We start from the raw sequence: 16166 nt of genomic DNA on the forward strand, positions 1-16166 counted from the left end.
CATCTCCAACTCTACTAAAAATGAAACAATCCACTTAATTTCCAGGACTACCTCTCCCTTTAAACACAAAGTCTGATTTATCTCTATTTTAAGAGCTTTTTGGAGGTGTTTATGTTGAAGGAATCCTGAGCCAACGATGATAAGACCCTGTGTGTTCAGCCTTCTCCTCTGAAATCCAATTGTTTTGGAAACAGCTGTGTCATTTTGGTTTCACAGATAGCAAAACATCAGAGCTCCACAGCACAGGAGGAAAGAGAGACGCATCTCTCCCGGAAGACTCTTTCCTGTGTCTTATGACACAGCTAGCATCCCAAAGGTTTATGAATTCTAGTTCAGTCAATTGGATCTTAAAACACAAACAGAAGCACAGCATCACACACAGTCTGGAACTGCATTTGTAAAATGTCTCTGTGAGGGAGTTATATGCACACAAACAAGAAGTGGGAGGAAGTTAGAAGACTTTGGAGGGGCAGGCAAGATGCCTCAGTGAGTAAAGGTATTTGCTGCCAAGCATCATGATCTGAGTTCAATCCTTAGGAGCCACATGGTGGAAGGAGAGAACTGACGTACTCAAGTTGTCCACTGGCCTCCATATGCGAGCCCTCATACACAATAAATAAATTAAAATATAATAAGAAAAGACTTTATATTTCCATGAAATAAGATTCTGACCCAGTTGAATTCTTCAGCTGCCAGGGAAATATTATTTATTGAAATTAAGTAAAAGGATACTGCCTTGCCAAGAGTAGACTGTGCTGTCACAAAGCACAGCCCCTCACGTTAGCAAACATCGCTAACTCAAAAGCCCCTCTAGAGAAGGTCAACAAGCTTAAACATGAGCTGACTTGGTAAAGAATATCAGTGTGAAATATTGTGCCTTCCCAATGGAAAAATCACTCTTGGTTATGAAAAAAAACCAAGAAGCATAGAATAAAATAAAATGTACCCTAAGTCATATTGCAGGCCTAGTGAGGTCTTTGTTGATAAAACCAGGCCTGGGGCAAGTTGGTCAATCTGTATCCAAGACTATAAGCCTGTGAAAATAAAATTGAACATTGGGCCTCCTGATGAGGGTTAAGCTCCTGTTTACAAAGCAAGCCCAGGAGAGAGCTAGCTGGAATTTCGGGAGGGCTTACTGCTGCAAACTGAAATCTGACCCTAAAGAAAGGCCTTTCTCAAAGCTGTTTCTGTACCTGGCAAATTTCTAACTGATTGGTGATATTTGTTTTAACTTTATCCTCTTGTTACTGATTTTTAATTTTATTGTGCTTTGGTTAGAGAGTGGGGTCTATTATAACACTGATATTTAAGATTCTGGTTTGTTACCTTTTTAGTGGCAGAAAACACCGCTGATTTTTGTAAAGGTCCCTTAAGGGCTTAAACAACATGTATATTCTCTGTTAAGTGCAGAGTTCTAGCAATAACCATTAGATCAAAACTAGTAATATGTATGCATATATGTGTGTATGTGTGTGTGTGTGAGAGAGAGAGAGACAGAGAAGAGAGAGAGAGAGAGAGAGAGAGAGAGAGAGAGAGAGAGAGAGGTACAGAGAGAGAGAGAGGCACAGAGAGAGAGTGAGTTGTATGTCACGCTACATCATATCTCTGTGACTTTACTCATGTCTGCTGACAGAATCCAAAGGCAACACAGGGACCATTTTGTATCTAACCTGCTGTCAACCTCCTGTTCAATCTCTCTCTCTTTACCTATAACTCAATCTCTAGTCACTAGACAGCAATACACTTAAAGTTTTCAACTACTTTAAATCTTTTCTTGGGTAGATTTTAATGCCACTGACTGAACAATTACTAAGAAAGGTAAATCAAACTCACAAAATGGAACTGTCTGTCTCACCAGTTGGTGCTCTGAGACCATGTGACGAGAGACATAAGTTTACCATCATTATGTCTTCTTCATGACTTCAGGGTTTCAGTTCTTAGTTTGGTGGTTTATATGGTGGGCTTGGAACAACAGGAGTTTAAACAGAAGCTTAGCGCAACATGACGTAATGAACGAGGCCACTAGGAGTGGTGATGTGACACAGCAAGATGAGCTGATTACGGGGTGTCGCCAGTGGGCTCTTTTCAGGTCTGGACACTGGCTCTGGTTCTACTCAGCCATGCATGTGACGCTGAGAGTCATTTCAGCTCTGAGTCTTGATTTTTTTTCTCATGTTAACCATGAGACACTGAGGTGAGATTTAGGAGCATCCTGCAACTCCCAAGAGCTCATGATTCCTGCTAACAAGTGCTGGATTATCATTAGTTCCACAGATTGCCTTCACAGTCCCTGCCCACAGACCATAGGCTAGTCACTCTGGTCATTTGAGGGTATAAAAGGACTGATGTCACCTCACACACCTTACTATCTAGTTACAAGGTGGGCTTATAAATAACTAGTGTGGCAAGATAAAAACATCCCATGCGCAGTAGCGCATGAAACAGGGGTATTCCATCCCTTGATTTGATGACTCTTCATTTCTGCCTTCAAAGGCAGGCTCAGGAATGCCATGTTCAGGGAGGATCATGTTGGAGCCACATAGCGACATTTTCTATGAAAACTCAAGACCCCTATCTTTACAAGAAGCTACTGAAGACTGACCAGCAGTCTGCGGTGTGCCTGCCCTGAGCTAATCTCTGACATAACTCACGCTGAATTCTTAGTGTGTGTTCTAATACGCAGGCTATTGAAATGCAGCGCTGCAACCACAGTGGGAAGGCAGTCAGCTCTGTGGTCTCCAAGGATGCTACTTTTAGAATTCCGGGTTTAGATAAGCATTGCTTTCCATATAGCACTTCTTTCTGAATCATTTCCCCTCAATTGCTCTTTTTAGCTCGACTGCCAGGAAGCTCAAAGCCACACTAGAAGCTCAACTGTAGCATCTTGGTCAAACCTGTTGTCAGAATGATTCATTCATCTTCGTGCATTCTTATTTTTCTCTGTGTGTTTTTAACTGCCTTGCAGGGATTCTGAATTTTGATTTGATCAGTAGTTTAGGTCACATGGTTACCAGTAGTTTATAGCTCCTAAGCTATCTCAAGTTTTTTTTTTTAATAAACGGTATATCTCTACTTAAATAAGCACATAGATGCCTTAGAGGATATTATGGGACATGCAGATGTGCTAAGAAAAAGTTTGGTAAGATGTCATAAGAGCAGCGACTGTTAGAGAATTGAGCATGGCTTTGGTGACCAGGGCCAATGCAATGATGGCTTGAAGGAGGAACAGAATGTGTTAGCCACTAGGAGTGGTGATGCAAGGAGGGAGGACGGCACCGCAGCAGTCACAGCACAGACAAGGCTCCGGGCTCTGAAAATGCCCTTGATGGACAGTCGTATGACTAGAGCACAGAGTACGGCTGAGCAAGATGCCAGAGTGAAGGGAAATGACCGAGACTGAGAAAAACGGTGGAGGAGGATGGGGAGGAGGAGGATGGGGAGGAGGAGGGGGATGGGAACACGGAGGAGGATGGGGAGGTGGAGGAGGATGGGGAAGAGGAGGAGGATGGGAAGGAGGAGGAGGATGGGGAGGAGGAAGGTGGGGAGGAGGAGGATGGGGAGACGGAGGAGGATGGGGAGACAGAGGAGGATGGGAAGACGGAGGAGGATGGGGAGGAGGAGGATGGGGAGGAGGAGGATGGGGAAGAGGAGGAGGATGGGAAGGAGGAGGAGGATGGGGAGACGGAGGAGGATGGGGAGACGGAGGAGGATGGGAAGGAGGAGGATGGGGAGGAGGAGGATGGGGAAGAGGAGGAGGATGGGAAGGAGGAGGAGGATGGGGAGACGGAGGAGGATGGGGAGACGGAGGAGGATGGGAAGGAGGAGGATGGGGAGGAGGAGGATGGGGAGGAGGAGGATGGGGAGACAGAGGAGGATGGGGAGACAGAGGAGGATGGGAAGACGGAGGAGGAGGATGGGGAGACGGAGGAGGAGGATGGGGAGACGGAGGAGGATGGGGAGGAGGAGGATGGGGAGACAGAGGAGGAGGGGAAGACGGAGGAGGAGGATGGGGAGACGGAGGAGGAGGATGGGGAGACGGAGGGGGATGGGGAGGAGGAGGAGGGGGAGGGGGACGGGGAGGGGGAGGGGAGGAGGATGGGGAGGACAGGGAGGGGGAGGGGGAGGAGGATGGGAAGGGATCATGACAGGTATAAATGAAACTTTCATGACCTATCTTGTTTATCTTGATTCCCTTTCCTCAGATGTTACAGAACATTGGTCTGAGTCGTTCACTTGAACACTCATATTCTCCCCTGTCACTGCCAAATCCACGGGTGGGTCTTATCTACCTCAGCACGTTTTGAGCCACCTCCTAGGAGACTGGCCTATGAGTAATGGATGCTCGATGGCCTGAGCAGAACTGGTCCAGGATGAAGGGCTGTGTAAGAGAAAACGCAAAGGCTTTCCACCGTCAGTGTTCAGAAGCCAAGAAGAGGGAAACAAGAATCTCCGAACAGCCTTTGTCCCTGGTGGCTGCAGCGCTGGAAGGGCTTAAAGAAACCAAGAAGGGGGGAGGACACAGGTGCGGCCTCTCTGCCTCTGAGATACCGATAATCAGAAGGCTGTGCTCGGAGTCAACTGCTTCAAAAATACAGTGAAAATGTAAAAATAGGTAGCAGAGATAGCTGCAAAGCTCAGCGCTGAAGCACCTATTTTAGGGAATAAACACCAAGAAGAATCTTTCAAACTGCTGTAAGGCATTCAGACCTGAGGGTCTATTGCACTTGGTCAGCACTGTGCAACTTTTAGGAAAAGTGGATGAGGACTGTGTCTTCCTCTTTAGAGGCCTGTTCTCTCAGCACATCTGGGTACATACTGCCAATAACTCAAAGGCACGGGAGCTCTCACAGCTTGTAGCAAACAGAGAGGCACATTCGGCACTCAGAGAACACTGTTTCTATGGCAGATGCTTCTGAGACGCCATGATGCTTTAGTTGTTGAGAGCCCATTAGTTCCATTGTGTAGTGGGAATCCATTCTTTTCAGACATTGATCTCTGGATCCGTCACACTCCCATTATACCAAGCAGCTTTTAGCTACTGATAAGCACCTGGGAAAATAGAAACAGCTCCTACACCTAATAGACTTGTGACAAATAGACTTGATGCTATTTGTCACAATAGAGCTCAGAGCTGACACCCAATGGTGCTGAGGGAATGATGTTTTGGGGGCTAGGGACACAGGATGATCATACTGTTTTTCGTTAGTACAATATCCAGTAACGTACCTGAGCTGTTGGACACTTTACTACAAAGTGGGCTTTGTGCTGAGTGACTCTATCCATCTTAGGCTGCTTACTCTAATTGATCCAATCTTGTATATATTTAAGTGATGTTCCTTATATTCATTTTGATAAAAGAGGTATGGTATATTTGATGGATATATAAATATATCCGATGATGGGATTTATACATATAAACATACCTATAGTTACTCATTAGGAAGACTTTATGGGCTTTGTTTTAGCTTTTGAGTTAAGGAAAGAGAGTGAGCCTCAAAATCAAGTCCAAGTCCAAGAAGTGGATCCAGAAAGTCCTCAGGTTTGCTTCTCTCTCTCTACATGGGACTCTCTCTGACTCTGGATCTGGAACATCTTGAAGACTAGGACGTGAATAACCAGCACGTAGTTGGAGGGAAGGAAAGTGCTGAGGTGTAATGAAGGTTTCTGAAGTGCACTCTGGGATGCCAGGCAACGCATCTAACTAGCAGGAAGGGGTAAGCCAGTCAAACCCAGGTCCAGAAACTTCCGTGTGTGCAGCACTCCACACCCGAAGGTGCCCGAGAGGAGCCTGGATCCTTGTACTGCAGCTGAGAGACGGACGCAGCCGTGGCTGACCATGTGGTCATGCTGGACAACCTTCTAGGTTGTGCAACGGTGTCGTGTGTGTGTGTGTGTGTGTGTGTGTGTGTGTGTGTGTGTGTGTCCGTGTCCCACCACCTCTGCTGTGTTTGAAAAATGCCTCTCTTCCAGCCAAGCTCATTTTGGTATCCTGTTAGGAGTGTGAACACACATACCTGGAGCTCGACCAATAACTGAAAACCTTATAACTTGCAAAATCAGCCACAACTAGTTTTCTTACCAACACCATTAACTGAATAACTGCCTACGGGGCATGAAGCAACCCGAGGACAGCTGGAAGAGCACTTTCCTCAGGAGGAACAGCCCTCCACCCAGCCTCAACCCGAGCCCAGCTGCAGAACCACAGTTCAGTCTGTCCAGCCAGAAGCAAATGAGTACGTGCCATGCATGAAACCTGCTCACCCTCTGACTTGTCTGAACTGGTTCTCTGCTTCATCCTCATGTAAATAGCACTCCTCTTCTCTAAGCTCTTTCTGTGGAAAGACTCGGGTAGTCTGGTCCCACTGAAAGGGACACAGCCAGCATCAAAACAGCCTAATGTCTCAGAAATACAAGATGGCCCCAGGCAGCATCACCAGGATCAAGAAGAGGGTTCCAGGCAGGCCTCTGCTCAGCAGAGTCCTCTTAAGTTACAAGACTCAAACTCTGTTTTTCCTCGGGGGAAGAAAGTGATGTTTCTCAGGAGTGAGGCAACGGCAAAGGATGGGATGCATGGGCTTCCTTCGTGTTTCTGCTTCTTCCCGTTCATACCCAGCCAGCGCCCATCCACGCCGTCAAGCTCTGGTCCTGGGACATTTCCACTCCCATCTAATGGGAGCCACAGTCGGTGCTAAGGCACAGTAGTAAGCAAGGGGGCATCAAGTGCACAGCTCGGTCACTGTGACCAAACCAAATGGATGATTTCTGAGGATATTCCACCTACCTTTCAATAAATGTCTAGAGCAGTTTCGTCCTTCCCCTAAGGGACCTGGACTTCACCATTGTGATGTCTTAACACACGTCTCAAAGCTAAGCACATCCCTAAGAATGACCCCTCGGCTGCCTGACTGCATCAAATCAGATTTCCTGGTGTGCTGGAGGTCTGTATTTACAACCTCCCTGAGGAAATGTCTGTACCGAGGACGGACAGACGGGTGGAACCACCAGACTGAGATCTCTGCAAGTCCAAGTCCCCGAGGGAGAACCACAGGGTGACCAGATGGCCGGAATGAATGACGGCAGAGGACGCTCATCATTTGGTGTTTTAACTAACATGGCTTTTCATCACGACTTGGTGATGTTCATGGAAAGCTTGGTCAGAATCTCTGAGCTTCTTCCTCAGCAGGAAATGGTAAGAACACCTGATTCCTGACACTGCATGAGGGAACATCTCTAACCTCTCAGCACAATACGTGGCTTAGGGAAAGGGCTCTCTGGGAGTGACCATTGTCAGTGAGTGGAGGTTTACACAGCACACATGTCTGAGGAATTCTATGTCACTCTTTCTATTACCTTTAATTTTGCTAAGTAAATGATTCCTGGGCATTTCCCTCAAATACAAGAGTGCTGTTCCCTCGAGCTGCATTTGAGTTACTTTGGCTAAGGTTTTCAGTGATCTTGCTAATCTACAGTAAACTCCAGTGACAAATGGAATTCTAGGTTTTGAAGAATGTGCAAGAACAGAATGCAGCTTCCTACTTTGAGTTTGTAGACTAAGAAAATGTAAAAATGAACAGGCCTGTCTTCTGTTGTCATTAGGACCTCAGAAAAGACAATGTTTAACACCAAATAAGCTAAGAGGAAGGGTAATTCCTGCATAGAAAGACCACACACACATGTGCATGTGTGGGCCTGTGTGAGCATGTATGCACTTGCTTGGGCGTTGTTTTCCTCAATCCCTCCTTATGCGCACACATATTCTCCTTTGTCAAAATAGAGTCGAAAGTCACATAGTCTTATAATCTATCCCACTCTTGGACTGGAGGGATGGCTTAATGGTTAAGAGCACACGCTGCTCCTGGGGAGGACTGAAGTTCGGTTCTTAGCACCAGGTGAGGTTACAACCAGCTGTAACTCTAGCTCCAATACCTCTGGTCTTCAAGTCCATGTACTCTCTGCCACCACACATATGTAATCAAAAACAATAAAAGTAAATACTGTAAAGAATCTAGCACGTGTGTGCACGTGTGCGTGCAAGCGTGCATGTGTATGCCTCACTGTAGGAGAGATAGGCATGCACAGAATCCCACTGGCTCCCTTTCCAATTCCTGCTGTAGACAGCAGAGGTGTGGCCAGTACCAGAGGCAGGAGAGTCAACACCGACAAGGTACGGGCCTCATTCCTGGAAGGCATGGCTCCTCAGAGTAGAGCTCTGAGACCCCTCACCTGCGGGAACGATCACTCTGCGCTCATTCGTGGTCATGTTGGGGGGCGGCATGTGCTTGTCCTCCATGTAGCTGCCGTAGCCCATCCCCACGGTGTCGGGGCTGGCTCCCATCTTCCCACCTTTGGTCACGCTGCATTCATCGGGCGAGTTTCTGGGGGTGAAAAACAGACAATTTCTTCCATTGGCAAACACTCAAAGAGCAGGGCTCTGCAGGCTTGTGATACAAGGAGCGGTCTAAAGAGAGACTGCGCGGGAGAGACTGAGGAAGACAGAAGGGAGGGACAGAAGTCAAATGCAGGACTTGTGTGGTCTGAATTCCATGCCCCCCCCCGTTAACATGTTGAAAATGCAAGCTCCACATAATGGTATTGGGTTTAGATGAGGCCACGAAGATGCAGCCCATAGGATAGGATGAATAACCTTGTAAGAGGAAGACGGACTGGCGACATGGCTGAGCGGGTAAACTGTTCACTGTCCGAGCTCAAGAGCCTAATTTGAATCCTTAGCACCCAAATGAACAGCCTGGTGTGTGTATGGCACAGGCATGGTGTACGCACCGAGAATCCCAATGGTGGAAAGCGATTAAGGAAGTCACCCAACCTTGGTCCCCGGCCTCCACAGACACATGGACACAGACACAGACAGGCACACATACACACCACACATAAACGGAAAGGAAGAGAACAGGTCTCTATCCCTCCCCATGTCACGTTTTCTCCTCCATCGCCTCTCTGTGAGGATACAGTCACCTACCACCCAAGGGTGAGCCCCAACAGGTGAGCAGATACAGAGCCATGTGGCACCTCAACCTCAGCTGTCCCATCCCCAGAGCTTGGAGAACGAAACTCCTGTTGTTTCAGCTGGGTAGACCATGCAGCGGGCTGAGGGGCGCGCGCCCAGCTCAGGGAAAGAACAGAGCACACGCGTGGGAAGCCAAGCTGCTATCTGGTCCCCTATTTCTCCAGACATCGCCTTCTGAGGATGTCATGTACAGCCTCCCTCTGTAACAGCTGACTGGGAACATCTGCAGGGAACAGAGAGCTGAGAGGTGTGGTGTGGGGTCTCTCCCTCCCGTCGTGGGTCATTGGCCACCGGTCCACAAGGACAAAGGGAGCAGAAGCGACGAATGGGGTCAAGATGGCCAGTGAGCACTGACAGAAGAAAGCCCTTCCGGGGAGGCAGATTCAGTGATATAAACAGCTCCAGATTCAGTGATACAGCTCCAGTTTATTCAGTGGGGGTCAGGGAAAATATAGTGTGGAGGCAGCAGCCAAAGCCTCAGCTGACAGGTGCTCACAGTATGCTTTATTTACATGTGGTAGGGGGATCCTATCATCTGGCTATAGGGCAATGCCCAATTATCATATAGAAAAAACCTGGGGGCAGTTTTATTGCAGGTAACTATGCCAAAGGTCATGTTCCAAATAAGGCCAGGCATCTGTGCTTGGAGGTACTTTCCAGGTAAGTCAGGCAGGAAGCCCCTGCTGAGAAAGGAGCCGACCTTAACAGCAGGGTTCCCCAACAGTGTGCATTCTAGCTGAGTGATGGCAAGCCGGGTAGCAGACGGATGCTGGGCACTCGTTCAGGGACCCGCGCTGCTCAGCAAGGTTTGCTTGGAAGGAACCGTCTCTGGAATCCCCAGAGTGAAATCCCCTGCTCGAATTTCAACCTTGCACCAGGCACAGGATCTGGAGAGCTGAGGACTCACTCATGGCAGTGCCAGCAGGGAAGAGGTGGGAAACTGAGGCATGGGAGGCAACTTGAGAACAGAGTCCAGTGGCCTGAGAGGACTCAGAAAGCAACCTGAAAAATGGCAGAATGGGTGAGGAGAGGCACTGACCAGCAACAGGCCAGAGGGGCTGTTAGTGACGCAATCACTGTCGTTTGCTTAAAGACAAGCACGCCTTTCTAGACAGTGTGTGCAAGTGTGTACGTGTATTTAAATGAGGTTTGAAAGCTACAAGACCAGGTGAAATCAGATCTCACAGGGAAACACCAAATAAGGAAACCAGCTTAACCAGAAAACAAGCAGTGTGTGGATGTCTTCTCACTGCTGAGCCTACGGATGATGGCTAGTCCATCTAGCCAACCCTGGGTCACCATATTAGGCCTGTCTCCATATTCTGGTGACATCTTCTAAGGTGGATTTCTGGAAACGCCTCTTAAGCTCTACCCAACATTATAGGTTTGTTTGGTTTGGTTCCCATTTCCCAACTCTTGGAGATCTGAGAACCTCTGACTTTCGATTTCCAGCAAAGTGTTGTTCCACGTTACCTATGTGGAACCCTTGTTTGTCTCTTCCAGGCCTTGTAAATTGTAGTTCTGGAGCAACTTAAGTGTCACAGAACTATAGACCTGCTATGAACTTGACCTTCAAGTCTGAGAAAGTCAAAATGTGACACAAGGGGTTACTCTATGGACAGAACAAAGCTGAAGTGAGCTGGAGAAATTCATTTCTCATGCAGAGGCCACAGAGAGCTGTGGATAGGAAGGGTCCAGGGCCCCAGAAAGAGTTTTAAAGTATTACTAAGTTCTCAGCACCACTTGCCAATGTGTCCAGGACCTATGGAGGGAGCTCAATGCTGATGAGGAAACAGCAACAGCCATCTGTGCAGGCGACAGCCAGCATTGCAGGACTGAGGCCTTACCAAGGCCTGGGGACACACAATCCTGCATGGTACATGTTCACAGCTGTACTAACATGAATATAATTTAAAAACCATCCATGTTCCCATGGAGCAGGGCCTGTCCATTTCCTATGCTGTCTATACATGCATGACTTCCTATTGATGCTATAATATTTTCCTAGCTTCAGACATTTATCTCTCCAAGATTCATCCTACTATGAAAACAAAACTATCTTCATCTGAGAACGTTTCCTATTCCTTTGGAAAACTCCATCAGCTGAGTGGAATGTGAACTTTCGATGGATTTGTCACAAAGAAAGAAGCTGCTATGGAAGAGAAGTTGGGAATTTAGTTCTTTAGGAGAAAAGATTTTAGATGGTCGATGGAATCCAGGGTTTGAGGGAATGAGAAACAACTGTAAAGGTAGATTTAGTCGTCTGTTTATCCATTCAGACGACTAGCTGAGCGCCTTCTATAAACCAGGCACTAGCAATTCTTTCTTCTCCAGCAAGGGAGTTAATCATCTGAAAGTTCAAGGTCAGAAAGATGTGACATCGGGGATTTAACCACCTCCTTTATCATCGTCACTTAACTCGTGTGTGTGTGTGTGTGTGTGTGTGTGTGTGTGTCCACTTGAACACTCTCACAGATGTGAAGCACGGTCAGATGGACACTCAGGATATTCTATTTCTTCATTATTGACCATCTTCCAGAGAATGTTCCCTGAGTGGTCCTGAAGTCAGTGCTGGGGGCACACTACCACACAGACTGAGTGGGGCACCCACATGAGAACAAGGCAGAGCTCCTGAGAAAACTTTGGAGATGGCAATGGTTCTGTGAGCACACACATGATTTTGATGTTTGGTTAAAATCTTAGTCACTTTAACTTGCAGTTGAACGTTTCAGGCTCCTCCCCAGAGCTTCCTGGAAGCACTGTGCATGGGGCCTGTTCCACACAGATGAGAGACGGATGTGCACGAGCATAAAACGTTCCAGGCCGACAGCTGATGTAGGGCAAACCCAGCTCAGATCGCCAGCTCAAGGCGGGTATGTGTACAGGTACATGTGTACGTGTGTGCCACAGCGTCTATGTGGCGGTCAGAGGACAACCTCAGGTGCTACTCCTCACTTTCCAACTTGTTTTAGAAAGGGTTTCTTTCCTCTTCCCATGGCTGTCCATCAAGATGGCGCCGAAGACAAAAGCCTAAGCGGTCAACCTGGAGGTTTAATCTGGACCTTACTCATCCAGTGGAAGATAGAATTTTTGATTCTGGAAATTCTGAACAATTTCTGCGGGAGAAAGTTAAAGTCAACAGGAAAACGAAATCTGGGGAATGTTGTTCACGTTGAACGCTTGAAGAACAAAATCACCGTTGTTTCTGAGAAACAATTCTCTAAAAGGTATTTGAAATATCTTACCAAGAAAAACCTTAAGAAAAACAATCTTCGTGATTGGCTCTGTGTGGTTGCATCTGACAAGGAGACCTATGAACTTGGTTATTTCCAGATTAGCCAAGGACTAGCTGGCCTTCCCTTTTTAATAAGATGAAGTACGTTTAAGAAACCTAGCCTAGAAACTCATCAGCAAATAAAAATCACTGTACTCTAAAAAAAAAAAAAAAAAAAAAGGGTTTCCTGTTGTTCAAGGCTGACTGTGCCAACCTAGCTGGTCCTTGAGTTTCCTAGAATTCTTCTGTCTTTTCCCATCTCACCATAGGAGTCCTGGGATTACAGACATGTGCTGCCACATCTGGCTTTACGTGGGTTCTAGGGATCTGAACTCAGGTCCTTACCATTGCACAGTGAGCACTCTACATGCTGAGCCATATTCCCCAGACCTTCATTTAACTCTTTTTATTAAACCAGTTTCCCTGATTGGGTCAGAACTCAGTGTGTAGACTAGAATCCACAGAGATCTGTCTGCCTTTGTCTCCTGAGTACTGAGATTAAAGATGTGTGCCACCATGCCCAGTTCCTTATTTAATTCTTAACAGTTTAATTTCCCTATGTGAAGACAAGAATTCTAGTCATAGATCATGAGACTATGGACTGAAGTAGACCTTGCAATTAAATATGGATATAATGGGCTGTGACAGTGCATTTTGCCAGGATGCTCTGGAAAGCTAGCTGTGGTAGATGCTGAGGTAGACCGATAATGGGGTCAAGACGTACAGGGGCTACATAGTAAGTCTGAGACCAGCCTGGGCTACACAGTGAGTCTGAGACCAGCCTGGACTACATAGCAATACCCTGCCTATCTCCAAACAAACAAACAAACAAACAGCAAAGACTGATCTTTTTAGTAAATTTCCTTTGTTTTCATTTTACAGCCACCACACATAATTCATCTCATTAAGTTTGTAAAATCCCATACTTCATTGTAGAAAATATCAAATAAAACCATTAGACTGTCTTTAAAACTTCTATTTTTAGAGCAATAAATAAAATACAAAACATATTTTCCCACTGTATTTAGTTTTATTATCAGAGGAAGAAAGGATCGAGCCATGGTTTTGACCATTACAAATTTCTTTTTAATAGCCAAGGAAACTCTAACCCAAAAAGAGGAAGTATTCATCCTCCATGGTCCATCCAAGGACCCAAAGCACCTATTCAGCAAACGTACAGAGTTGTCTTCTCATTTTCACCTCCCATTCTTAACTCCCTTTGGACATTTAAAAAAATTTATTTAATGTGTATGAGTGTATTTCCTTCATGTATGTGACTGCACCAAAGTCCTGAAATGCCCACAGCCACCACAAGAGGGTGTTGGAGCCCCTGGAACTGGAGTTACGGACAGTTGTTAGCCGCCATGTGGGTGCTGGGATTCAAACTTGGGTCTTCTGCAAGAACAGCCATTGCTCTTAACTGCTGAACCATCTCTCCAGCCTCTTCCCTTGGGACTTTTGATAGCCAAGACTGGCATTAACATGTGTGGGCCCTGCTTAGTGACTGTCATCAATTCTCAGGACAGCCCGACAGATGTGGTCTCCATCTTAGAAAGGTGGGAAGAGAGCACACAAAAGATAAAGGAGCCCCAAGGAGGCACGGATGAGGTGGAAGGCTGGGTGGCCTGAAGTCACACGTGGAGAATGGAGCACATCTGCACTAAGAACAGGGAAGAGACTCCACTTTGAAAGGAAAAAAGAGATATTAATTTTTGGAATGCACCAAGTGCTCCCTGGGCCACACGTTACTATGGTTTAAAGTGTACCCTGCAGCTGGGGCATGCTGCCCTAGCCCTGGGGACTGATCACTCCCTGCACTGCCTGTATTTAACAAAAACACACATAAGATACAGTGTCAGAGAAAGAACACTTTTTTCAGAGTTATCTATTCAGATACTGCTTTATTTAAGCAAAAGAAATACAGACTGGATGTAGTGCCTTCAATCCCAACACACAAGAGGCAGAGGCAGACAGATCTCTATGAGTTCAAGGCCAGCCCGGTCTACATAGCAAGTTCCAGGCCACCTGGGCCTACATAGTGAGACCTTGTCTCCTCCCCACAAACATGTTTGATTGACTCATTAGACCTTAACATGTAAGACAAAATGGGGGAGGGACTGTGGGGAGGTGCAGATAGGGGGGTCTAAATATGATGGAGATGTAGTGTATGAAATGCACAAAAATTCAATTACAAATAGTTTTTAAAAAATTCTGAAGGAAAAAAAAGTCCTATCAGGATGCAGAAACATCTTTTCAATATCTCACAGGTGCTGGAGAGATGGTTCGGTGGTTAAGAGTGCTTGCTGCTCTTCTAGAGAACCCCAGTTTGGTTCCCAGCACCCATGTCAGGCGACTCACAACTGCCTGTAACTCTAGCCCTAGGGGATCCAACACCCTCTTCTGCCCTCCACAGGCACCCAAACACTTGTGGCATATAATCACAAAGGCACACAGACCTATACACATAAATTTTTTTAAAAAATCTTGAAAAAAGGATGGTCTCACAGTTCTCTGAGTGTATCCTGTCCTTAAGTGACAAAGAACTGTATATTAAGCAGCAGTATTACAGATAAGTCAACAGAGATTGGGTAGCTTGCCCACAGCTATCTGATCAGTCATAGAAGGACTGGAATTTAAACTTTGGTAGTTGCAGTCCTGAGTTCAAGTTCTTGACTACCACGCCCTGAAACCTCCCTGGTGCATGTACATGAGTGGATATTTTCCAGATATAAAATATGGTTTGAGTATTTTCCAAAGAATGTCTTTGGGGCAGCCCTGACCACAGTGGCATGGACACATCATCATGTGAACTAAGTAGGGGAACCCATGTGGGATCAAGGCAGAGTCCTTGAGAAAACATTGACGATGGTAATGCTTGTGTAGACATGTGTATGATTTTGATGTTTGGTTGAAAACTCAGTCACTTTAATTTACAGTTGCATGTGACGTGCTTCTCGCCAGAACTTTCTGGAAGTGCTCTGCATGGTGTGGGTTCCACACAGTTGACATGCATAGGCATGAAAGGAAATCAGAGCAGAAGCCCCAAGTCAAGAAAGTTGAGTGGCAGTGAGCCTGACTCAGATCATCAGCCTCCGAAGAGAGCGTTGAGGACCGACAGACAACAGAGGGAAGAGCCATGGCCCGGATTCTGAAGACTGAATGCCATACCGTCCAAGACTGAAGTCTCATTCAGTGTTTCCATACATAGATCTTTTTTAAAAGAAAAGGAAATATGCCCATAAAAACGTACTGAGAAGTATAAAATGAGGTCTTTTGGTCTTTGAAAGACAAAATAAACTTTGCCTCTGACATCTATTTTCTCACCTTAGAGTCTGCTTACGGCACGGTGGATTTGGTCATGGAAAGAGCTATGACCATTAGCTTGACAAATGTAGACTGTGGCCCCCGCTATGCCACCCACCACTGCCCTTTCGAGTGTGAATGGTTTGCATTCATCCAGGAATGCTACTTTGCAAGCCCTGAGCGCCCTCGCTATGCTAAGGCTTTGATTCACCCTCCATTCAGGACAGCCAGGAGACCCTGGGCCCTATACAAAGTCCAAGGAAAACGGGGGCATCATTGCTTCGAGGGGGTGGGGCCAACACCCTGAGTCGAGTCAGTAACAGATCAGGCTTTTCTTCAAGCCCCACCCTTCTTCCTTGCTCTGATGTCCCCTCACTGGGAGGTGCTTGGTTTTCTGTCCTACACTGGGGCATTCCCAAGCTGGGTTTTCAAAACCTTCTCTCCTGTGACCAGGTTTCTTCTTCCAAACAGGCCAGGTCCAGCCTGCCTTTGTCATTGACGCACAGAGGCTTAGGATAAATCAGCACTCCCTAGGAGTCCCCAGCAAGCTCTAGCATGGAGTGT

General features: G+C 46.6%; 1 protein-coding gene across 4 annotated transcripts in view; it reads right to left on the minus strand.

Moving 5' to 3' along the window:
• The window catches only part of Erg (ETS transcription factor ERG), a 202476-nt gene that overhangs the window by 33170 nt on the left and 153140 nt on the right, over positions 1-16166 (minus strand). For all 4 annotated transcript variants that reach the window (XM_029560529.1, XM_017796557.2, XM_008826910.3 and 1 more), the window contains one exon: positions 8224-8375. In XM_029560529.1, coding sequence (XP_029416389.1) covers positions 8224-8375 — 152 coding nt within the window. The remainder of the gene's footprint in view (positions 1-8223; positions 8376-16166) is intronic.

The sequence above is a fragment of the Nannospalax galili genome, unplaced genomic scaffold (genome assembly GCF_000622305.1).
Source record: "Nannospalax galili isolate Female #2095 unplaced genomic scaffold, S.galili_v1.0 scaffold192, whole genome shotgun sequence".
In the NCBI taxonomy this organism is placed as follows: Eukaryota; Metazoa; Chordata; class Mammalia; order Rodentia; family Spalacidae; genus Nannospalax; species Nannospalax galili.